Here is a 23,974-nt window from a genome sequence, read left to right as displayed (position 1 = left end):
AGATAAGTCCCTTATCTGATATATGATTTGTATGATTTCCATCGTGTGGATTGGTTTTTTCACCTTCCTGATGGTGTCCTTTGAAGCGCAAGAATTTTTAATTTTGATAATGCCCACTTTACCTTGCCATTGTTGCTGCTGCCTGTGCTTATGGTATTGTAGCTAAGGAACCACTGCCTAATGCAAGTTCAGAAGATGTGCAACTATGTTTTTTTCTAAGAGCCTGTGGCTTTAGTTCTCACATTTAGAACTCTGATCTATTTTGAGTTCATTTTTATATATGGCGTGAGGCAATGGTCCAACTTTGTTCTTTTGCAGGTGGATGTTATTTGTGTCTGCATGATCTGTTGGAAAGACTAATCTTTCCATTTTTAATTATTTAGCACTCTTGTTGAGGAGGCAATTGACCTAAAATATGAGGGATTATTTCTGGGTTCTTAGTTCAGGTCTATAGACCTATATGTCTGTTGTTATGTCAGTTCTAGAGTGTCTTGATAACGGTCACTTTTTGTAGGTACTGAGTTTTTAAAGTGGGAATTGTGAGTACTCAAGCTTTGTTCTTTTACAAGATTATTTAGGCTGTTTTGCTTTGCTTGAGTTTCCATATAAGTTTGAGGATCAGCTTGTGAATTTTGGAAAAAAAATTCAGCTGGAATTTTGACGGCATAGTGCTGAATCTGTAGATCATTTTGGAAGGTATTTTCATCTTAACAATAGACAGCTAACAGCTAATCCATGAGTGTAGAATGGTTTTTCATGTATTTGGGTCTGCTCTGATTTCTTTCAACAATGCTTTGTGATTTTCAAAGTATAAGTTTTATAACAATAGTAAGCTAATAGCTAATCCATGAATATGGGATGCTTTTCCATGTATTTGGGTCTGCTATGATTTCTTTCAATAATGCTTTGTGATTTTCAAAGTATAAGTTTTATACTTTTTTGTTAAATTTATTCCTATTTTGATGCCTTTATAAATGGATTTTTTTCTACAGTATGGAGGTTCCTCAAAAAATTAAAAATAGAACTACCCTATGACCTAGCAATTACACTACTAGGAATTTATCCAAAGAATATAAAAATGCTTATTTGAAGGCGCACATATACCCCAATGTTTATAGCAGTGCTATCAACAATAGCCAAATTATGGAAAGAGCCCAAATGTCCACTGAATGATTAATGGATAAAGAAGATGTGGTACATATATACAATGGAATACTACTCGGTGATGAGAAAGAATGAAATCTTGTCATTTGCAACAATGCGGATGGAACTGGAGGGTGTTATGCTAAGCGAAATAGGTCAGTCAGAGAAAGGCAACTATGCTATGGTTTCACTCATGTGGAATTCGAGAAACTCAACAGATGAACATAGGGGAAAGGAATGAAAAACAGAGATGGAGGCAAACCATAAGAGACTCGTAAATACAGAGAACAAACAGGATTCCTGGACTGGGGTGGGTTAAATGGGTGATGGGCATTAAGGAGGGCACTTTTTGAGGTGAACACTGGGTATTATATGTAAGAGATGAATCATGGGGTTCTACTTCTGAAGGAAGCCAAGACTACACTGTATGTTAACTAACTTGAACATAAATTTTTTTAAAAAGAATTTCTTTTCTTAGGGTTTTTCCCTCCCAGATTGTTCACTGTGAGTGTATAGAAAAACAATTGACTCTTTGATGTTGATCTTGTATTTTGTAACTTGCTGAACTCATTCAATCTATCCTTTTTTCAGATCCCATTTAAAATTATGAAGGGACACAGTCATATTGTGAGTTCCTGTAACTTCTGTGTGGATGACACAAAGCTCCTCAGTGGCTCCTATGACTGCACTGTGAAGCTGTGGGTAGGTGGCCGGCATTAGGTGGGATGAAAATATCCCATAAGCTTTCCCATATCTTGTGGAGAGATCGCCAATACTGAGTTCCCAGACACTCAAGGATCCCAAAGATTTGGAAAGAACCTTCTGCGCAAAATGCAAGAAAAAGAAGCAAAGTGAGGGTTCCGCCCTAGTGTCAAGCCAGTGGAGAGAGATGAGTTTATTGTAGTCAGCCTGTTGATTTGGAAGCAGGAGGAGCAGGGGGCAGGGACCACTGCGCTGGAACTCCCCACCTATTGTGGGATAGCCCCAGCGGTGCCTAGGGCGCGCCTGAGATCTCTGAGCTGTGACATCTCTTTGGGTCTCCTTCTCATTTGGAAAATTCACTTTCATCCATAGAGATGGTATGGCCAGGCTTAGGTGGTCGCAGAAGACAGAAAAGTGGCCAGGCCTGGGACCTGTCCATGAGCGGTGGTTGGAAGGGGCAGGCTGGAGCACGGATCAGTGCCCCAAGGTTCAGGAAGCAGGGGCATGACGGTCATGTGAGGTTGCGGAGACGTGGCACTGAGAACTCTTCCAAAGCCTCTGCGCATAGCCAGTGACCCTGGGAGGGCTGTCTGGGGGCACTGCTGGCCCATCACGGGGGGTTGATGAGGGAGCAAGAATGGGAGATGACAATGCCATTGGAGCCAGGCCACAGATGACTCTGTGGCTGGAGCTTGGCCCAGGGGGGAGGACAGTCCGTTCTGAGTTTTGCCGTCTCCTCTGGCTTCAGGGGTGGGAGGGGACAGAAGTAAGTCTGGGCTGGTTCCTGGGTTCTGGCCTGGGTAATCAGGTGGAAGATAGCCCCTCACCCTCCAGATGACCACAGAGGTCACCTTCTGTGTCATCAGTGGGCACCAAGGCCAGGCAGATTAGGCAGGAGGGTTTGGGGATTGTCCAGGTGGTTCAGCTCTGTGACCCTGGGTGGTTACATGACCTCCGGGGCCTCCTTGAAACTTTCCAGGTCCAGCTGCGTGCAGCGGCTACCCTGGGGCCTGCCCGGCCAATTCCTGGCCCCAGCAGACATCCACTCCTCACCTCTACTCTGGCCCTTAGAAAATCCACTCTCCCAGCCCCAAATCTCTTTCCGGGAAAACTGGTTCCTCTGAGAGCCTCAAACCGCTTCTCAACCATCTGAGGTGAGATGGCGAGGGGGCTCTGCTCGTTGTCATCACCCAGGGGAGCAAGAGGGCAGCTTTCCAGATGTGCCTCCTGCTTGGCCAGCTGCACATCTTCTCCAACTTTCTTCTTGCCTTCGGCACCAGTGGAGGGAGTCACAGGAGTTTCTGTCTATTTGGGCCAAAAATCTCTTGTCTCTGAAAGAGGAAATATGCCTGTTTCTCTTGCCCCAAGATTGAAGACCACCCACTGAGATGTCTCTGGTTCCCCACAGTGGCCTGGCTGCCTAGTCCATGCTGCTGTATCTAGGATGTGGTCACTTTGGCCTGTCCGAGTGTCCTGATACCAGCCTCGCTCACGGCCTTGCCGGTTTCTGCCACTTTCTCCAGGTCGCTGCCCTCCCTCCTTTCTTCCCCCTCAGTCGCCAGTCGTCTGTCTTGGCTGCGCCATTGACACCTCCTCCAAGAAGCCCTCTTTCCTCCTCCTGGTTCTCTTTTCCCCATCTTTGCCCTTTGGCTGCCTCCTCCTGTGGCTGTCCCTGCCCCTGCACAGCTGACATTCTCGAACCCTCCCTGGGGTAGATGACTCAGCCATTGCCCCGCACACTGCCTTCTCCCGTCGCAGTATCTTGGCCAAAATGTCCCCTTGCTTCTCCTTTCTCTTCCCACTCCTGTCACCTCCCATCTCCCATCCCTCCTCTCGGCTCCGCCTGGAACCCAAACATCCGATTTAATCTTTTGAAAGCTCCCTTCACCCTCACTGTGGACCATTGTGAATAATTTGGAAAGTCCATACCTGTAAGAAGAAGTGGGGACGAAATCACTCTCTATCCTGCACGTGACATCCCTCTAATGTATGGGCACACCTCTTTCTAGTCATTAAGAGATAACAGCTTTGCTGGTTTTTTTCACGGTACAAAGAAAAAGCGAGAGCCATCATTTCACGACTCTGGAGTTAATTGCTGTGAAAATGTTGGAGGAGTATATGTCTATTTTTTTTTCTTGTTCACACACATATATGCATGTTTATGAAATTGAGACCATAAAGAAATGCTGTTTACATAACCACAATAAACTTGGGCTACGGATATTATCACATTTGCCTTATTTTTACAACTATTTCTTGGTGCCCGTTCTTTCCCATTCATTTGAAGTCTGACCAGTATCCCTGCCTTGAATTATCTGAGTCCACAGAGGGGTTCCTGCTTCCAAATGCTAGGTGAAGAGGGAGCTTTCAATTATTTCCTTCCCATGCCCCTGACCAATGGCCCGTTCATTTCAAGAAACATTCAGTACAAAACAGAGACTTTCCCACCGTCTTTGGAATTCACTAACAAAATCTGGCTTGTTTGCTATAGATCTCTTGCCAAAGGATTCCCTTCACATTTTCTAAGAGGTGCACATTTTCCAAGAGGGTTATCGGCCTGTAGTTGTTCCTCCTCTTGGCCATAAGGTGTCACTACTGAATGCTGAAGTTGCACATGGACCCCATGGACACTGGTTCGTTCAGGTGCTGCCCTTAGCTGACCGGGGGCGCTGCGCAAACCGCAGTCCCAGGCCCCACTGTGATCATTTGCTTAGTTCTGTGTTTGTGCCAGAGCAATGCACCTGCCAGGGGGGCTGCAGCCTGGGTGTGTCCTGTCCTGGTGTGTTCCTCTTTGGATTCCTGGTGTCTCTTCCTGCCTCTGATTAGGGCCTGCTGGGTTACCCGAACACAAGCCCACTGTTTGGAACGGGGGTTGAGGGTCTGGGTCTGTGCAGAAAAGAGTTCTCATAGCAGGTCTGAGACTGCTGGTGAGGCTGGCTTGGCCGGCATCTGGGAGCCGGACTGGTAAATGGTATCCTACGATCGGGAAACTTCCCCCAAGTGTCAAAGAGGGCTCACTGTACCCATAAACCCCTGTTGGTGCAAGCCATGTGGTTTATGCTGAGGACTTGCTTTGCTTCTGGAGTCTGGATTTGGTGTATGCCAGAGAATCCCCCCAAAACCCTGGGCCCCAAGACTCAGGCACACCTCCCTGAAAGACAACACGTCACACGTGCTGTTACAACTGGTTGCTGGAGGAATTAAGCATGTCCTGTGTGATCCACTGGGAGAGACTCTTGGAAGCTTGTGTCTGGTTCTCTCTGGACTTCATCCCATGCCCCTGTCCCTTTGCTGATTTTGCTTTGTGTCCTTTGCTGTAATCTTAGTGTGGATATGACTATTTGTGGAGCCCTGTGAATCCTGGAGGATCACTGAACCTGGGGGTGGTCTTGGGGACCCCTGACACAGGGTCCTTTGCCCCCCCCTCCCTTGCCCCAGCATGACTTGGGCTCTTCATGCAAAGTGGTTGCTGCATATCAGGAAGTATTGTCACAGGCCTGCCCTGGTTGGCCAGAAGCTCCTGAACCGTGCATCATATTTTCACCTAGCAACTCAAGACCTTTCTCGGAATTCATTATCTTACCAGTAACCTGCTTTTCAAGGGGACTTTCCACCCCTGCTTATCCCAAAAAGCTGTTGGCATCTTTCTTTTTTTTTTAATTTTATTTTTTAGTTTTTAAAATTTACATCCAAATTAGTTAGCATATAGTGCAACAATGATTTCAGGAGTAGATTCCTTAATGCCCCTTACCCATTTAGTCCATCCCCCCTCCCACAACCCCTCCAGTAACCCTCTGTTTGTCCTCCATATTTAAGAGTCTCCTATGTTTTGTCCCCCTCTCTGTTTTTATATTATTTTTGTTTCCTTTCCCTTATGTTCATCTGTTTTGTCTCTTAAAGTCCTCATATGAGTGAAGTCATATGATTTTTGTCTTTCTCTGACTAACTGCACTTAGCATAATACCCTCTAGTTCCATCCACGTAGTTGCAAATGGCAAGATTACATTCATTTTGATTGCCGAGTAATACTCCATCATATATATATACCACATCTTTGTCCATTCATCCATCGATGGACATTTGGGCTCTTTCCATACTTTGGCTATCATTGATAGTGCTGCTATAAACATGGGGGTGCATGTGTCCCTTCGAAACAGCACATCTGTATCCCTTGGATAAATGCCTAGTAGTGCAATTGCTGGGTCGTAGTGTAGTTCTATTTTTAGTTTTTTGAGGAACCTCCATACTATTTTCCAGAGTGGCTGCACCAGCTTGCATTCCCATGTTGGCACATTTCTTACTGAAAATATTTCATCTCTGCCATAATGGGCACTTTTCACTTCGGCACCCTGTTTTATTCCCCTCATGTTATCTAGTTTTTACCTGGCTTTGTTCTCATCATATTCTCTAGTTATTTTTTAAAAAAATTTTAAATGTTTATTTATTTTTGAGAGAGAAAGAAAGAGACAGAGCATGAGCGGGGGAAGGGCAGAGAGAGAGGGAGACACAGAATCCAAAGCAGGCTCCAGGCTCTGAGCTGTCAGCACAGAGTTGGATGTGAGGCTCGAACCCACGAGCAGCAAGATCATGACCTGAGCTGAAGTCGGATGCTTAACTGACTGAGCCACCCAGGTGCCCCTGTAGTTATTTTTTTTTTAATGTTTGTTTATTTTTGAGGGAGAGAGAGAGAGCACAGTGGGGGAGGGCAGAGAGAGGGGGACAGAGGATCTGAAATAGGCTCTACCCTGACATTAGAGAGCCCCGATGCAGGGCTCGAACTCACGAGCCACGAGATCATGACCTGAGCTGAAGTTGGACGTTCAGCCAACTGAGCCACCCAGGCACCCCTATTCTCTAGTTATTAACCGTCGACATGCTAACAGTTGCTGGCGCCCCACTGCTGGCATGCTGGGATTGGTCTTAACCGCTCCCTGGAGGTGACAGTGACCGGTACCTCGTGTGTTTAGCCTCCCCTCTCACCCACGTGGCGAACCCTTTCACGCTTAAGTCCTTGTGACCACAGTTCTGACTAGAAGAATTGCTGGGTCAAAGGGTGTGAACTTCTAAAAAGTTCTTGAAAGGTCTTGCGGATTCTGCAAAGCCTCTTCGGCCAGTAGCGTTGGAGAAAATTGTCTGCAGCTCTGTCCCCAGAGTGGCCCGTTGCCGTCTGGTACCTGTGCAGTTGAGGGGGAGTTTCCCAGGGATACTGTGGGTGGCAGGGTGTCCTTGCTGCTCTGGGGAAGAGGCTGGGAAGTCCTTTTGCCCTCTTGAGCAAGGTGAGGGACATAAGACCACAGGTTCTCATACTTTGCCGCTTAGACGAGCTCGGGGCTGCCCTTGAGCTCAGTTCACGACTTGCACCAACGGCTCAGTGACCTCTCTCTCCCTCTCTCCTGTTGATTTGAGGATGCTGTGGATGGCTCAGTCATTCGGGATTTTGAGCACAGGCCCAATGCTCCTGTTTTAGAGTGCAGCGTGACGGCTGACAGCAAAAGGTGACCTTTCCCTCGTCTTGCACGGGTCAGGAGTGAGGAGGCAGGCCAGGGACGACTTTCTGTTTTATGGGCAAATACACTCCCGTTCTCCCATATATGTCCCCACGGTTTCCACGTTTCGCTGTAAGAGTCAAGGGGATGTGACAACTCTTTGCAAATTCAAAGCGCTAAAAAGACAACAAGTATTGTGGCTAAGACAAAGCCAGTCTGCATTCTCTTCCCGTAGTTACACCTGTGGGCTGTGGATGCTGTGAGGGGTCACTGGCCATTGAGGCCCAGGCAGCATCTCACCGGGGAAACGGAGGCAGGCATGCCCCAGCTGGGAGGCAGCCGCGTGCACACAAGAGCCTCTGGGAGACATTTGCTTAAGCCCCTCATGAGCAGGTGAAATGGGCCTTTAAAACAAGGGGTTTGCTTTAAAATAGATTTACTTAAAAATCTTTTTTTTTATGTTTTTATTTATTTTTGAGACAGAGAGAAATCACAGCTCGGGAGGGGCAGAGTGGGAGGGAGGCAGGAACCAAAGCAGGCTCCATGCAGGTAGCAGAGAGCCCGATGCGGGGCCCGACCTCACGAGCTGTGAGATCATGACCTGAGCCGAAGTCAGACACTGAGCCAACTGAGCCGCCCAGGCCGCCCCTAGATTTACTTTTATCCAGCAGTTACAAAACTAGTAAAATCTAGTATTGGAAAATTACGTGATATGGGGGACACGGATTACCACGGAAGCATGCAACGGAAGAAAGATACATGTATATTATCATGTACAAAGGTACAGCTATGTTATTTTTACTAGGTGTAAAAGAGAACATTTCAGAACAAACTGAGCTGTCAAAGTGTTTTCCTGTAACAAGACGTGAGCAGAGAAGGAAACAGTGGGTCCGTGTGAGCCGTAGGTATCCCCTCAGAAGAAGACAGTCATTCCCAGAAGAGAAGACACGGTCCCTTTAATGCCCTAAATATGAAAGAACACATCTGGGTGGCTGAGGGATTCAGGAAGGGCATGCGGTAATGCCTCGGTGTTAGGGTCTGTCTGTTTTCAGTGAGGCTCATGGAGGGGGCCGGGAGCGTCTCGAGAAAGATTCAGGTATTACTTGCAACCTTGGTCCTAAGTTATAGAAATTTTCTATGAAGAAATTTCCAGGTGGTTTTTTTTTTTTTTCCATAGAACCTGTAGCCATAACTGTCTGCATCATTTTCTTGGCAGAATTATTGCAGCGTCCTATGACAAAGCAGTGAGGGCTTGGGACCTTGAGACAGGCAAGCTGCTGGTGAGTGTGCCCCGCCCAGCGTGGCAGCACGGGGTCTTGACTGGGCTTTGGGGGCCTTGGGCTGGGCCTGGGGTGGGAAGGGAAAGCAGTCTTTCAGAAAAGGAGGTTGTCTCAGGGACACCAGATGATGGCAGGTGGGTGTCCAGGAAGGAAAGCTTCTTGGTGCTTTTGCTGGAGGGATGGGAAGAGTTTGGATATCCAAAAGAAGCAAGGGTCACTCGCGGTCGGGGAGAAAGGACCATCGAATTCAAGGCTGAGGGAACTGCATGGGAAAAGAGACCCTCCTCTGCGGGGTGTTGGGATTTGATGGGGCGGGAAGCAGAGCTGAGGCCATGGGACAAAGGCCACGAGTGTCCAGGGGAGCGTCCTCTCCCCATCCTGGAGGGGCCACCATCTATCCATCCATCCATCCATCCATCCATCCAAACCAGCCTGAGACTCCCTCTCTCTCTGTCTGGTGCCCAGGCAGCCCTGGCCCTGCCCAAGGGGCTCCCCAGGGAGCTCCTGAATGCTCCCCTTTGCTCCTCTTTTCTTCTTAGTGCAAAGATCAGTTTATTTCACTGTAAAAACCCCAGAGGTGATAGTTAATAACTTGGCATCCCTTTTCCTGTGTCTGCGTACATTTCCATATGAACACAGGCAAATATGTTGTTAACAACATGGCATGATCCTGTGCATACTTCTGGATCTTGACTTTTTTTTTTTCACCACTTAAAAACAAATGGGTAAGTAAGTATATATCAATGTCATCCTTCGTAATGGATGCATGGATTCCGTGGTATGGATAAGTCAGGCTGTGTTTCACCATCCCGTTATGGGACACTGGGGCTGTTTTCACGTTTCCCTATCATGAGCAATGCTACAATGAGGAAACTTTGCATATAACTTTTGATACCTAGGATCCAATATTTTTAAGGAAATAGAGCTGGATTTGACTGCTAATTTGATATAGAAACATGCCGTTTTAAAAATTGTTATCTAGACATCTGTGCCAACTCATATCCAAGGCACTGGAAGAGAGCTCACCCTCTTCATGCCAGATATCATGATTTAAAAAAAAATTTTTTTTAGCCAGTTTGGGTAGATGAAAAATGAGACGAACATTGATTACTCCTGACTTTGAGCATTTTTCCAAATGTTTATTTCTTCTCTTGTAAATTTCCTGCTCTTGTCTCTAGCCAGTTTTTCTATTTGAGATGCTTTTCTTTTTCTTCTTTAAACTTCTTTACAGTACTTTTATTTATTTTTGTTGCACAATGATCCATGCCACTTGCCAACTACAGAGCTGAATTAGTTATCCACCACCGCTTGACAGATTAGGCCAAAACTTAACAGCTTGAAACAACAAACACTTATTATCTCGTGGTTTCTGACAGTCAGAAATCTAGGAGCCACTTAGCTGGGTGGTTCTGGTTCAAGTTTCTTATTTAAAAAAAAAAATTCTTTTAAGTTTATTTATTTGGAGAGAGAGAGCAGAGGAGGGGCAGAGAGGGAGGGAGAGAGAGAATCCCAGGCAGGCTCCATGCTGTCAGCACAGAGCCCAATGTGGGGCTCCATCTCATGAACCATGAGATCATGACCTGAGCCAAAACCAAGAGTCAGATGCTTAACCAACTGAGCCACCCAGGGACCCCGGTTCAAGTTTCTTGTGAGGTCACAGTTAAGATGTCATCTGGGGTTAAGGTCATCTGAAGGCTCAACTGGGGCTCATCTTCCAAGATGGTGCACCCACATGGCTTTTGGCAGGAGCCCTCAGTTGCTCTCCACTTGGGTGTCTCCATAGGGCTGCTTGAGTTTACTCCCTCAGAGTAAGTGATCCAAGAGAGAGCAAGGAGGAAGCTATGGTTTCTTTTATGACCTAGTCACATGCTGTCACTTCTGCCATATTCTATTCATTAGAAGTGAGTCACCAAGTCCAGCCCATCCACAAGGGGTAGGGAATTAGGCTGCACCTTTTGTTTTTTTTTTAATTTTTTTAACTTTTATTTTATTTTTGAGACAGAGAGAGACAGCATGAACAGGGGAGGGCCAGAGAGAGAGGGAGACACAGAATCCGAAACAGGCTCCAGGCTCTGAGCGGTCAGCACAGAGCCTGACGTGGGGCTCGAACTCACAGACCGCTAGATCATGACCTGAGCCGAAGTCGGATGCTTAACCGACTGAGCCACCCAGGCGCCCCATGGCTGCACCTTTTGGAGGGAGGACTGTCAAAGGATTTGCGGGCATATTTTAAAGCTGTCACAATGGCAATACCATAATTTATAACCTACAGAGAGATCCTCCTTTCCTAGAATGTGGAGCAGCTCAGTGTCCCCTTCTTGGGGTTTGGTGCCAGCCTGTCCCAAGGGATTGTGAGATGCCCAAGGGACTGGGCTGCAGTGTCTTGTCCACAGTGCTGGGCACATGGCAGATACTTAATAAACACTTGTTTACCAAACTGAACAGGAGTGAAGTTGATCATTACTAGAACCTTGCTGCCAGTTCCACTAGCCGCTCTACCTGTCCTTGTCCATCTGTCCTGGAGACAGCTTAATGAATTGCATTTATTAATTTAATTAGTTAAAACTAAACAAACTTAAAAATTCAGTTCCTTACCTGCACTAGCCCATTACAAGTACTCAACGGCCACATGTGGCCAGAGGCTAGTATATTGGATAGTGCCTAGGTGGAACATTTCTGTCATCACAGAAAGTTCTACTGGACAGCTGGGCTAGAGAGAGAACAACCTTTTGATTGTTGCCCTATTCAGTGGAAGATCAATCATGAAACCTTCATAGCCTCCTGTAAGCTTTCTCCTGATGGCAAATACGTGGTCTCAGCCTTGGACGTGGATCGCGGAATCTGTATAACAGATGCGGAAAACGCCACCACTGTGTCACACATCAAAAGTGAGTTTGCATGGGCTCCCTGCTCTGTTCTGTCTGCGATGGTAACAGCTGCTTGTCACTTAACTGACAGTGACTTTTGATTGCCTTATTTGGTGAAGCTGTAATGAGCGGCATCATTACAGATAGACACTCATTGATAGAACACCAGCAGCTAAAACCATCATCGGTTAAGGCTTTTATGATTAACCCCGTTTGTAATAAGTGAAAAAGTGTTCTGTTCCAATGTCATGCAGACGTTTAAAGCCCAATCTTTTACTGAGTGGAGGCTCAGCCTTTATAGTATTTTTATATGTATTTTTAAAATATAAAGATGAAAGGGGCACCTGGAAGGCTCAGTCGATTGATTTCGGCTCAGGTCGTGATCTCACGCTTTGTGGGATCAAGCCCTGAGACTGGCATGGGGCTGACAGCACGGAGCCTGCTTGGGGTTCTCTCTCTCTCTCTCTCTCTCTCTCTCTCTCCCCCCACCTCCCCTGTGTTCTCTCTCTCAAAATAAATAAACTTAAAATAAATATATATATAAAGATAATAATCATCAGATGTCAATTTTCTGGTTGTGATACTGTATGATAGTTATGCAAGGTGTTTCTATCGGGGGAAACTGGGTGACAGGCACATAGGCTCTCTCAGTGTTATTCCTCACAAGGGCATGCAAGTTGACAGTTATCTCAAAATAAAACATTAAAAAATATGCAATCGTTGTAAAACATTTGGTAAGTATGTAAAGTAAAAAGCACAAGGCTGCTGTGTGTGTCCTGTCTCCTCCGTGGGGGTGTCTGTTATGAACAACATGTTACTGGGTGGCCTTCCCGACCTCTGTGAGTGTGTGTGGGCATGTGTGTGTGCACATCCCAATCCTACTTCCCATGTGCACCTTGTGTTTATGTTTATCAGCACAGATCTGTGGCGTGTGCACGGCCCCACGGCTTGCCCCTCCCTCTCCTGTGTCCCCTCATACTCTACCCATCCTCCCCCTCTAGGTTCTAGTTGCACCCCACACTTTTCCACGCTCTGTCCAACCTCCAGGCCTGTGCACGTGTTCCTTCTGCTGGGAGCCCTCTTCCTATTCTGTTTCCCCTGCTAACTTTTAGCGCCCCTCCTCGACCTGTCAGGGCTGGGCCAGCCATCTGTTGGCCAGGAACCATGACCACTCGTGGCCCCTGACACCTGTGGGTTGTAGCTTGCACAGGGCGTCTCTCCATCAGACCGGGAGCTCTGTTCGTGCTTCTTCTTCTCAGCCTGGCACACAGTAGGCGCCTGGGAAATGTCTGTGCAAGTGAGGAGTCCCTCGTAAAACTGGGAATCGTGTTTCTGTAGTACTGTCTCAGTCTGGGGGAGTAGTGTGAGCTTCTGGGCCACGTGGAGCTCGTGGCCTGGAATGTGGAATGTCAAGTGATGAATCGCTTTCCCTGTGCCTCAGATCATCACAGCCGGTCTCTCACGGCATGCTGCTTTGACCCCGACAGCCAGAAGGTGGCTTCCGTCTCATTGGACAAAAGCATCAAGATCTGGGATATCACATCCCAAGCCACGCTGCTCACCATCACCAAGTGAGGGGGAGCCCCATCCTACAGCAGAGAGGTGGGCTGGAGTCCCCGTTCAGACCCTCCTGGATTTGGCCCGCACACCTTCAGCTGTGAGCTGACATCCACATGGGGCATCCCCAGCTTGGTCACAGGTGCTCGGAGGAGGCTGGAGATGGAGAAAGTGAAGGAGGGAGGTGGGCGGGGGGACACCACTAACTGTGGCTTCTGGGCAGGGACAGGCCTCAGGTGCGTTTGTTTCCATGTGAGCCAACGCTGGAAAACATTGTGCAGAGCCTCCCCACCTCCCTCCTAAATGTGAATTTCCAGTGTCTCCTGTGAAATGGGAAGATCTGATAATCTAGGGCTGCAAGGGTTACCTGTCAGGTGGCCACCACCAGGCGGAGGGCCAGTCCTCTCCAACAGGCCCTGGAGTCAGGATCCCAGAATGTGTATGTGCCCCGTCACCCTGTCTGCTCTGCTCAATCTGGAGCCTTGCTGGACTGGGCCAGGCTGTCCCATGGGTGTCTGGCCAGGGGTCAAGAGTGTGCAGGTTCAGGGATGTCTGGATGGCTCAGTCGGTTAAGCGTCCAGCTTTGGCTCAGGTCATGATCTCATGGTTCATGGGTTCAAGCCCCACATTGGGCTTTGTGCTGACAGCTCAGAGCCTGGAGCCTGCTTCAGATTCTTGTCTCTCTCTGCCCCTCCCGTGCTAGTGCTGTCTCTCTCTGTCTCTCAAAAATGAATAAAAACATTAAAAAATTAAAAAAAAAAAGAGTGTGCAGGTTCATATCCTGTGTGACCTTGGACCTTAGTTTCCTCACCTGCAAACCGAGCAGAGGTGACATCTGAGTGAGATCCTTAGCTCAGGCCACACGATGGGTGCTCAACACGTGCTGTTACTGAGAGTGACTCTTGTGGAAACCTGGGTGGGGGTGCTGTGGAACGCCTCCTTAGCCCAGTGGGGGATGGGGTGCAGACAGCAGAGGTGGCCGCAGTTCCAGCTATGGGCAAGTGTCATAGTCCACGCTGTTCTGTTTTCCCCATGGAGGTGGAAAGGGAAACAAGCAAAATGTTTATTGGTATTTTTTTAGGTTTATTTATTTATTTCGAGAGAAAGGGAGAGAGAGAGCGAGCGAGTGAGAGAGAGACAGAGAGAGCAGGGAAGGAGCAGAGAGAGAGGGAGAGAGTCCCAAGCAGGCTCCATGCTGTTACCCCAGAGCCTGATGCGGGGCTCGAACCTGCGAACTGTGAGATCATGATTTGAACTAAAACCAAGAGTCAGATGCTTACCCTGCTGAACCACCCAGGCACCCCTCTATTGGTATTAAAATTTTTTTTTAATTAAAAAAAACATTTATTCATTTTGAGAGTGAGAGACAGAGTGTGAGCGGGGGAGGGGCAGAGAGAGAGAGAGAGAGAGACAGAGAGACAGACAGACAGACAGAATCCGAAGTAGGCTCCAGGCTCTGAGCTGTCAGCACAGAGCCCGACGCAGGGCTCAAACTCATGGACTGTGAGATCATGACCTGAGCTGAAGTTGGACGCTTAGCTGACTGAGCCACCCAGGCACCCTATTGGTATTTTTGATCAACCCAAATATGTGATTTTTTTTTTTTGGAAATAGTTTTTAGCAAGAAAATATAAAGGCAAAGATTCTCGGTGACAAGTGACAGGGCTGCAGCCTCTGAAGTTACACAGGGCCCCACAGAGGGCCCCACACTTGATTTAATGCTCTGCTGTCAACGTCCTTAAATTCTTAGTTTTTGAACAAGGGACCTTGCATGTTTTTATTTCAAAAATATGTAATTTACTTTTTGAAGATGTAAAATATGCAACACAGTACAAAATTTAAAAGGAACAAAAGGATATATAGTGAAAAATCTCTCCTACCTGTCTTGTAACCATTCAGTTTCCCCAGAAGCCATCACTTTTCCCTTTCCTTCCTTCCTGCCTGTCTTTCTCTCTTGACAGCTTCACTGAGATAGAATTCACACAGCAGAGAATTCACCCATTTCAAGCGAACAGTGGTTTGGAGGCTATCGCATTGTTATCTTTTAAGTTGTGGTAAACTACACATAAAGTAAAATTTTCATTTTAACCATTTAAAGTTAATCACTGGCATTCATTACATTTACAATATTGTGCAATCATCCCCACTGTCTTTCATTACCTTTCATGACCCAAACAGGAACCCCGTGTCTGTTAAACCATAATTCCCCACTCCCTCCAACCCCAGCCCCTGGCAACCTGTATTCTACTTTCTGCTCTGTGAATCTGTCTGTACTGGATGTTCCATACAAATTCAATCATACATTACTTGACCTTTTGTGTCTGCCTTCTTTCACGTAGCATCCTGTTTGTAAAATTCACCCATGTAGCATGTATTAGAACTCCATTCCTTTTTCATGACAGAACAATATTTCATTATTTGTATGTACCACATTTTGTTTATGAGGGACACTTGAGTTGCTTCTATCTTTTGGCTATTGTGAATAGTGCTGTCATGGACATTAGCAGATGGATATCTGTTCAAGTCCCTGCTTTCAGTTCTTTTGGCTATATTCCTAGGAGTGGACTCTCTGGATCTATGGTAATACTATCTATAGCTTTTGGAGAAACTGGGACCTTGCATTTTAATCATGCACTGGGTCCTGCAAATTATCTTAGCTGGTCTTGCTAAAGGATTTTAAAAATTCAGTCTCAACCTATTTGGAAACTTACAGGGCGTAAGTATAAATAAGTGATATTTTTTTGGCTTCAAATGTCAAACATAATTAAGAAAACTCCAGAGAGAAGAGCAGTCTATTGTATTTATCCATACTTTTGCCTACCATGTTCCGTCCTCTTTTCTGATGGTCCAAGTTTCCTTCTTTTCCCATTTCCTTTCTGTTTAAAAAAAATTCCTTTCAGCTATTCTTTTAGAATACTTCTGACGGCAACAAATTATCTTAGTTCTCCTTAATCTGAAAATGTCTTGATTCCCCTTTCATTCTTAAAGGATATTTTTGCTGGATATAAAAATCAGGGTTGACATTTTTTTCCCCATTTATTTGAAATCTGTCATGTCACTTTCTTCTGATCTTCATGGTTTCTGATGAAGAATCTACTGCCATTCAAATTGTTTTTCTCCTATAGGTAAGATGCCATTTCTCTCTTGCTAATTTCAAGATTTTTTTTCTTTGTCTTAAGTTTTCAAAAGTTTAATGATGTGTTTATTTAGTTTAATTTTTAAAGTTTATTATTTTGAAAGGGAGAAGGGGACGAGAGAGAGAGAGAGTATCTCAAGAAGGCTCTGCAAGGTGAAATCATGACTTGAACTGAAACCAAGAGTTGGACACTTAACTGACTGAGACACCCAGTTGCCCCTTTAATTCAATATTTTTAAAGTAATCCCTACTCCCAGTGTGGGGCTCGAACTCAGGACCCCTAGATCAAGGTTTGCACTAGAAGTTTAATTATGATGTGTCAGGGTGTAGATTTTTTGGGGTTCATCCCACTTGAGTTTCACTTAGCTTTTTGAATCTGAAGATTTATGTCTTTTGCCAAATTGGTAAAATTTCAGACATAATCTCTTTTTTAAAATGTTTTTATTTATTTACTTACTTTTTTATTTATTTTTATGTGTGTATGTATGTATGTTTGAGAGAAAGAGCACAAGGGAGGGGAAGAGAGAGAGAGAGAGAGAGAGAGAGAGTCCTAAGCAGGCTCCACACTGTCAGCACAGAGCCCAATACAGGGTTTGAACCTACGAACCTTGAAATCATGACCTGAGCCAAAATCAAGAGTTGGATACTTAACTGACTGAGCCACCCAAGTGCCCCCAGACATAGTCTCTTTGATTACTTTTTCAGCGCTACTGTTTTCTCCTTTCCCTCTGGGACTCCAAGGACACAAATTTTAGATCTTTTGTTATAGTCCCACAGGTCTCTCAGGCTGTTTTTTTTTCTGTCAATTATTTTTTGAACTGGTTAATTTATATTCTGTTTTCATATTCACTGATTCTTTTCTCTGTCTTTTTCACTGATTTAATTTTGGTTATCGTATTTTTCAGTTCTAAAATTTTCATTTGGTTCTTTGTCACATCTTCTATTTCTTTGCTGAGACTTTCCATCTTTTCATTTGTTTTGAGCATGATCATAATTGTCCATCACAGCATTGTTATGGTGGCTGCTTAAAAATACCTGTCAGATAATTGTAATATCTGTGTCATCTCAGTGTTGAGCATCTGTTGATTAATCTTCTCATTCACAGGGAGATTTTTCTGGCTCTTAGTATGATGAGTGATTTCTGTTGTGTTGTGTTGTGTACATTTTGTGTACACAACATTTTGTTGTGTATTAATTATATTAGGAAACTCTCAGTCTTAGAATCTTGTTCTAACAGGCCACCTCAGTACAGTCTGGAAAGTGTTGCGTCAAGGTTCCTTTTGGGCCCTTGCTGACAGGGGTGGGGATGAGATGCATAAACATAAACGCGCATCTCTGGGTAGTCTGGATCATAAAATCCTGAATGTTTGGCTAGAGGAAGGTGGGTAGTGCCTAAAAGTTTTCTGTCTAGCTAGGCTATCCCTTTGGCTATGGAGAACAGACTTTTCTCGAGCTCCTTTTAATGGTCCCCATTGTTTTTTGGGTTACAAGCTTTTCCAGTATTCAGTCCAGGATATATGAATATGCCATTCATATATAGGATATATATGTCATTCTTGGGTCCCAAGATGTCATGCTGGCCTGCCTACTTGTCTCCATCTTTCCTAGTCTTCCGTTTGCTTTACAAATGCCCAGATTGTTAGGTGTACTTAGCAGAAGGAATAGGAAGAAGTGCATTGATTCCATCTTGTCCAGAAACAAGTGCAATACAAGCACTTTCCCCAAACTTTTGTACTAAGTGCAATGATCTTTTCTTTTTTTTTAAATTTTTTAATCTTTATTTATTTTTGAGAGACAGAGAGACAGAGTGAGAGCAGGGGAGGAACAGAGGGAGAGGGAGACACAGAATCCGAAGCAGGCTCCAGGCTCCGAGCTGTCAGTACAGAGCCCGATGTGGGACTCGAACTCACGAACCCTAAGTTCATGACCTGAGCTGAAGTCGGACGCTCAATGAGTGAGCTCAATGACTGAGCCATCCAGGGGCCCCAAAGTGCAACGATCTTTTATGAGAAGTGGAATTTATTGGAAATGAGAGCCCCATCCTGGAAAATAGAGATAGCCTTGGTTTAAATCCCAACAACAGTGTCTGGATTGTGGGGAAGGCTTTTTATCCATCTCCAGTATATGCTGGGATGATTCTTAGCCTGACAGCCACAGGGATTTGGAACGTTTTACCCTGGACACCTCTAAGGAGTTGGTATTTCTTCTCCTTTGATCTTACTCGGTCTGTGCATTACAAAGAACTGAAATACAGTCCAAAACTCTGACCTGAGCTCTAGAAAACAGTTTTGTCCAAGCTTTCCTGGATTTTATAATCCAGGCTACTCAGAGATGCTTGTTTATGTTTACAGGTTCTCTTGAAAACTCTGTTTATAACAGAAGGTGGATTCATGGGGAAAATACAACACAAAAGATCACAAAGACAACAAAAACAGCAAAAGTCTGACAGATTCCCCCCCCCTTTTAAAAAGGACGTATAAAAATTGAGAATGGATAACTCAAAACTTTATTAATTAAATGCACAACGTTAAAATATGCTCTAATGATACTGAAGACAAGTGAGGAGAGAGGGAGAGAAAAAAGATAGAGTAGTTGGGAAGGGAAGGAGGAAGTGGTAGGAGAGGGGTGGGGGAGGAGGACCAGGGAGAGGAGCCAAGCCTCCGTGTCTTGGAGAAAAGGAAGTGGAGGGTGGGCTGGAGAAACCCACCTGGTAAGTGTGACCCAAACCTGAAGGGCTGTTCTTCTATTAACCACCACTAACAGATTTTCAGATGCTCTTCTCCTCAAGTCTCAGGTAGCTCTAAGTGGTGCAGTGGTTCTCAACCAGGCGCAATTTTCTCCCCCGGTGGACAATTTGCCGACGTCCGGAGACATTTTTAGTTGTCACAGGTTGGGTGTAGGGCATCTAGTGGGTAGAGTCCAGGGATGGTGCTAGGTATCCTACAATGTGCAGGACAACCCCCTGTCACAGAGAACTACCCAGCACAAAATGTCAGTATCGCCACGATTGAGAAGTCCTGGAATAGCGTGACCTAGAGCAATTAAGATCCGGGCCACGGTAGGCAGTGATCAAAGGAATGAGGTCCGTTAGGTCACCGGGGAGCAGCCCCAATGCCCCTCCCCTCAGGTACGTCCTCAGATCCTCCAGGCGTGTAGTGCTGATGTGTGCACGCTTCCATCTGTGTTTCAGGGCACATTCCAGTGCGATCTCTAACTGCTGTTTCACCTTCAGTGGCCATTTCCTGTGTACAAGCTCTTGGGATAAAACCTTAAAAATATGGAATGTCCATACAGGGGAGTTTCGAAACTGCGGAGCCTGTGTGACTCTGATGCAGGGCCATGAAGGTTCTGTGAGCTCCTGCCACTTTGCCAGAGACAGTGAGTAATTAACACATAGAAGGATTTCACACCTGTCAGAGCGCTAGGGCAGATGTCCTCCTGTTCCGTGCACATGGACTTTCCTTAGTATAGAGAGGCAATTTCCCACGATGCCAATGGTGAAAGTGGTTTTATCTTCACTGGGAACAAAAAAGCCAAGAGGCACATTCATAGATACAAGTTTGCAAGTAACAGAGACTCAGCTTAATGTGGCTTAGCCGCCAAAGATATTTATTAACCCCCAAGAGTCCAAGAGTAGGCATGGCTGGGTCCAGACACTCAGACAAGGCTGTCAGGGAGCCAACCCTGGAGAAAGAGAGACCCTTCTCCTCCTTATTCTTCCTCCTCTTCTTCTTCCTCCTTCTCCTTCTCCCTCTCCTCCTCTTCTTCTTTAAAGTTTATTTCTTTAGAGAGAGAGAGAGAGAGAGAGAGAGAGAGAACGAGTTTGGGAAGGGGCAGAGAGAGAGAAGAGACTGAAATCTCAAGCAATCTCCACACTGTCAGCACAGAGCCTGATGCAGGGCATGATCCCACAAACCCATGAGATCCAGACCTAAGCTGAAACCAAGAGCTGGAGGCTTACCTGACTGAGCCATCCAGGTGCCCCAGAGAGAGATCCTTCTTTTAGATGGTACCAGCACAAGTCCCAGGAAAGTCTCTCATTGGCTCAGCTTGGGACACACACTCATCTCTGAACCAATCATTTCAGCAGGGGCTGAGAAGCTCTGATTGGCTAGGTGTGAGTAACTTGCCCACCCCCACCCCCTTGAGCTACAGGTTCAAGTCAGTACCCCCTGACCAGAGGGACTAAGAGTATGTGAGGGGTGTTCCCCATGGGAAATTGGGGAGTTGTTGCCAAATGAAGGGGCATAGATGCAAACAGGGGTGAGGACAGGAAGCAGCCTTAGGCCACTAGCCTCAGTGAGGGAAATGACCACTCTTGACACACAGGAGCCAAATGTTTGACCCCTCCATTCTTGGGAGTGGCGCTCATTCTGTGTTTCAGGGGCACCCTGCCAGTACAGAAGCAATCAGGGCCTGGCTTGAGAGATGCTAGAGTGCCTTTGAACAACTCTTCCTCTTCACAAGCAGTGTCTGTGTGAGTCAGACCCCATTAAGAGGTGTCCTACCAGCTTCCGTCCTTGTTTTGGGGGTTCAGACTTACATCATCGCTATTCACACATTCCGTGTTTGTGAATTAGCATATTGGGTAAAATTTCTTTGTAACTCTCAAATCAATACTTGTGGCACTTCTGCGATGCCACGTGGACTATGGACATGCACAGAGCAGTGACAAGTGTGAGTTAGCCTATGCACACATTCCCAGCTGAGGTTGAACAAGGTGACCCTCTGCCTTCTTAGTTCAGCTGTCTTATTGTAAAGTAGTCCATTTAGTGCCCAGGTATTTTGCATTTTGTGGCGTTTTTTTTTCTTGGTGTGACTTTGCTGTTTAAAAAGCCCCCAAGCACAATACTGATGTGCTTGCTGTCTGGTGTTCCTAATGCAAGAAGGCGGTAATGTGCCTTACAGGGAAAACACATGTATCAGAGAAGCTTGGTTCAGGCATGAGCTGTAGCACTGATGGCCGTGAACTTAACCTTAATGAATAAACAATATGTATCAAATAAAGTGTGTTTAAACAGAAACAGACATAAAACAAGGTTATATATTGATCAGTTAATGAAATGTTGTGACCAGAGGCTCACAGGGACCTAATCCTGCATATTCCCCGGGAGAAATTGTTCACTGTTAACTAATTCAGTGTTTGTGATGACTACAGAATATAATTGCCATGAATAATGAGAATTGGCTGTAACTGGTTGGGAGACATTGAGCCACACCAATAAGGGGTTTGAGCGTCCTTGGAGTGAACCATGGTGGCACTTCACAAATGCTTCCTCCCACTTTGGCCTCCTGAAGGAAGAAGCAGATGGCAGGGGAAGATGACCCCACCCACCCCCTGAAACGTTGTCATTTTTTGTTGTAGCCTCTTTTCTCGTGTCTGGAGGGCTCGACAGGACTGTGGCTATCTGGGATGTAGGAGAAGGCTACCGGAAGCTCTCCTTGAAGGTACCAATGTCAGCATCAGATAGAGGATCATGCCGGGTGCTGGGTGCTGGGAATACAGCCGTGGGTGAGACAGACCAAGCTGTCCCAACTGGAGGTGACACCTCTGTGGAGAACAGACCAGAAACCAACAAACAAATCATTGACAGTGATGAGTGAAAGAGAGAAACCACAACAGGGTGATGTGATAGAAATAGACCCCAAGGAGTAATCCACAGTGGGAGGGCTTCTTGGAGAAGGTGGCATATGAGCTGAGAACTTGATGACAAAGAAAGACTAGGTGGATGAGGATCTTGGGGAAGGGCATTCCAGGCAAATGTGAGAGCAAATGCAAAAACTCAGAGGTGGAAAAGTGTCTAAGGACCACAGACATTACAGAAAGATGAGTCCCATAACAAAGCATACACAAAAAGTAATGGACCCCAAAATGGTGGCATCGGCTGAGTGCTTTTGCCTATAAGTTAGAGGAGACTCAACTCAAAGTGGCTCTATAGTAAGGGGATGGATTGTCCCACATGGCAAGAATCCAGAGTCAGGTAGTTCCAGGATTGGCTACAGCAGTGTCTCTGTACCCAGTGCCTCCTACCCCAAGATATCTACATCCTCCCTGGTCTTGTGGTCTCGTGGTTTGGCTGTGAATGCTTGCATCCATGATTTTTGGTCCCTCTGTTCCCTGTGGCTCAAATGTGTCCCCTGGATCATCACAACATTCAGGCTCCCAGAGCTGGTCTGTCTTCAGTCCTCTTCTCCAAGGGTTTTGGGGGAGGCAAAGGGAGTTTACATCACAGCAAATAAACACCTTAGAACCAAATGTTGAACATCCCTGTGTTCAAAAGTCCCTTTGTCCCCTTTCCGGTTGCTCTCTTCTTCTTTTCTCTCTATTTTTCCCACCCTTAAGCTCCTGTCCTTTTGTTCTGCACAGGAATTTAATTTCTCTCTTGCTTTCTCTCCTCCTACCATATACCATATACATCATATACCATATTGCCTCCCCTTCCACTCTTTGTGTACGAGGAAGGCCAAAGAATGATAAAGATGTTGATGCAGAGCCCTGACATCATTCAGGGTCTGAGCTGGCAATGGAACTTATCTCCTTTGAGCTCCATTTTACCTGAGGAAAATAACCCCCTAATTGCCTGAGCCACAGTGGATAGGTTTGAAGCAAACCTCACTTGAAGCAAAAGCCCCCTCACCAACAGGACCTCCAGTAGGAATGGTATTTCCTGGAACGAAGAATGCCAACAAAAACCTGCAAGAGGTGCTCTGGGACCAGCCGGGAATATAGTCGTTTTCTTTCCATCCTGCTAAACTCCAGAGTACTATTTGAACAGCGCACACAGTGCTGTAATGTACGCATGCATCGTCAACCTTTGCACTTTCTGTTCCACCTTAAATGGCATTGGTGACATCAGGGAAACACAGTTAGTTGCTCTTAAATGTATGCATCTCTGGGGTCCCAACTTTGTGTTTTCTGTTTTTGTTGTGTTTCCCAAGGTTTTTCCTCCAGTTCCTTGTTAAAATTCTATTTTTTTTTCTTCAGGGCCATAGTGACTGGGTGACAGATGTTGCCATTAGCAATGACAAGAAACGGGTCCTGTCTTCTTCAAAGGTAAAAATGGGCAGCCTTTGAGTAACTTAAAATTTCTCTCACACTTGTGAGAATTTGTGTCAACAGAAGTGTTATTGCCCAGCAAAATTCCTGGGCCGGCTCTCTGTGAGGGCCGCACCTAGCCAGGCCACCCTCATCCAGGGAGCTGCTGGGAACAAGGAAAGCAGGTCCTCTTGTCCTCCTGTGGGGAGTCGCCAGGTATTTCTGTGTCTGCAACCACCCACCTCTGAGCTTTGTTGGAGGAAGGGCCTGCCCAGACCCGTGAGTGACAGAGCCAGCAGGGGGCCTAGGAGGGGAAAGCGTCAGCTCGTTGTGTTGGTGAGCCCCAGAGACCACCCTGAGGTCCCGGGTGGGTCTTCCCTTTCTGCATCACTATGTCCTGGAGTTCCCATGCCAATGGCACACAAGAGCTAGCCCAGGGTGTCCCAAGGGCTGTCCTTCAGGTGTGAGTACAGGAGAAGTGGGCGTCCCAACTTGCCCCCCACCGATCTTTATTAGAGCCATGTCATTCTCTAGTCTGGGGGTTTCTAGTCTATGGGACCGTGGGCAAGACTCTGCGAACCGTGAGTAGGCTCCCTTGTTAGAGAGCCAGCAAGCCCAGATGCTGCCAGACCTGTGCCTACGTGTTACTATTTTAACCTGAAGATATGAGAAGTGATTATGGCAACTATATCTCAGTAAAGCTGGAGAAAAGTAAAAGTGCAAACCAAAGTATGAAAAGTGAATGCTTATTTGAAATTATGTCTCAT

General features: G+C 46.1%; 1 protein-coding gene across 1 annotated transcript; it reads left to right on the top strand.

The window, feature by feature from the left end:
- Positions 1-1,734: 1,734 nt before the first annotated feature.
- Positions 1,735-23,423, top strand: LOC125918281 (WD repeat-containing protein 88-like; the record flags this gene model as incomplete). The annotated part of the gene is made up of 9 exons (XM_049624296.1): positions 1,735-1,845; positions 7,252-7,340; positions 8,548-8,611; positions 11,361-11,499; positions 12,920-13,049; positions 19,362-19,549; positions 21,537-21,619; positions 23,157-23,225; positions 23,292-23,423. Coding segments are annotated over 9 exons (1,005 nt in total), but the record flags the coding sequence as incomplete, so codon positions are not given.
- Between the last annotated feature and the right edge of the window lie 551 nt (positions 23,424-23,974).

Source organism: Panthera uncia, unplaced genomic scaffold (assembly GCF_023721935.1).
Source record: "Panthera uncia isolate 11264 unplaced genomic scaffold, Puncia_PCG_1.0 HiC_scaffold_636, whole genome shotgun sequence".
Classification (NCBI taxonomy): domain Eukaryota; kingdom Metazoa; phylum Chordata; class Mammalia; order Carnivora; family Felidae; genus Panthera; species Panthera uncia.
Note: the sequence above shows the minus strand (reverse complement) of the source record. Positions and strands in the feature narration are given on the sequence as shown.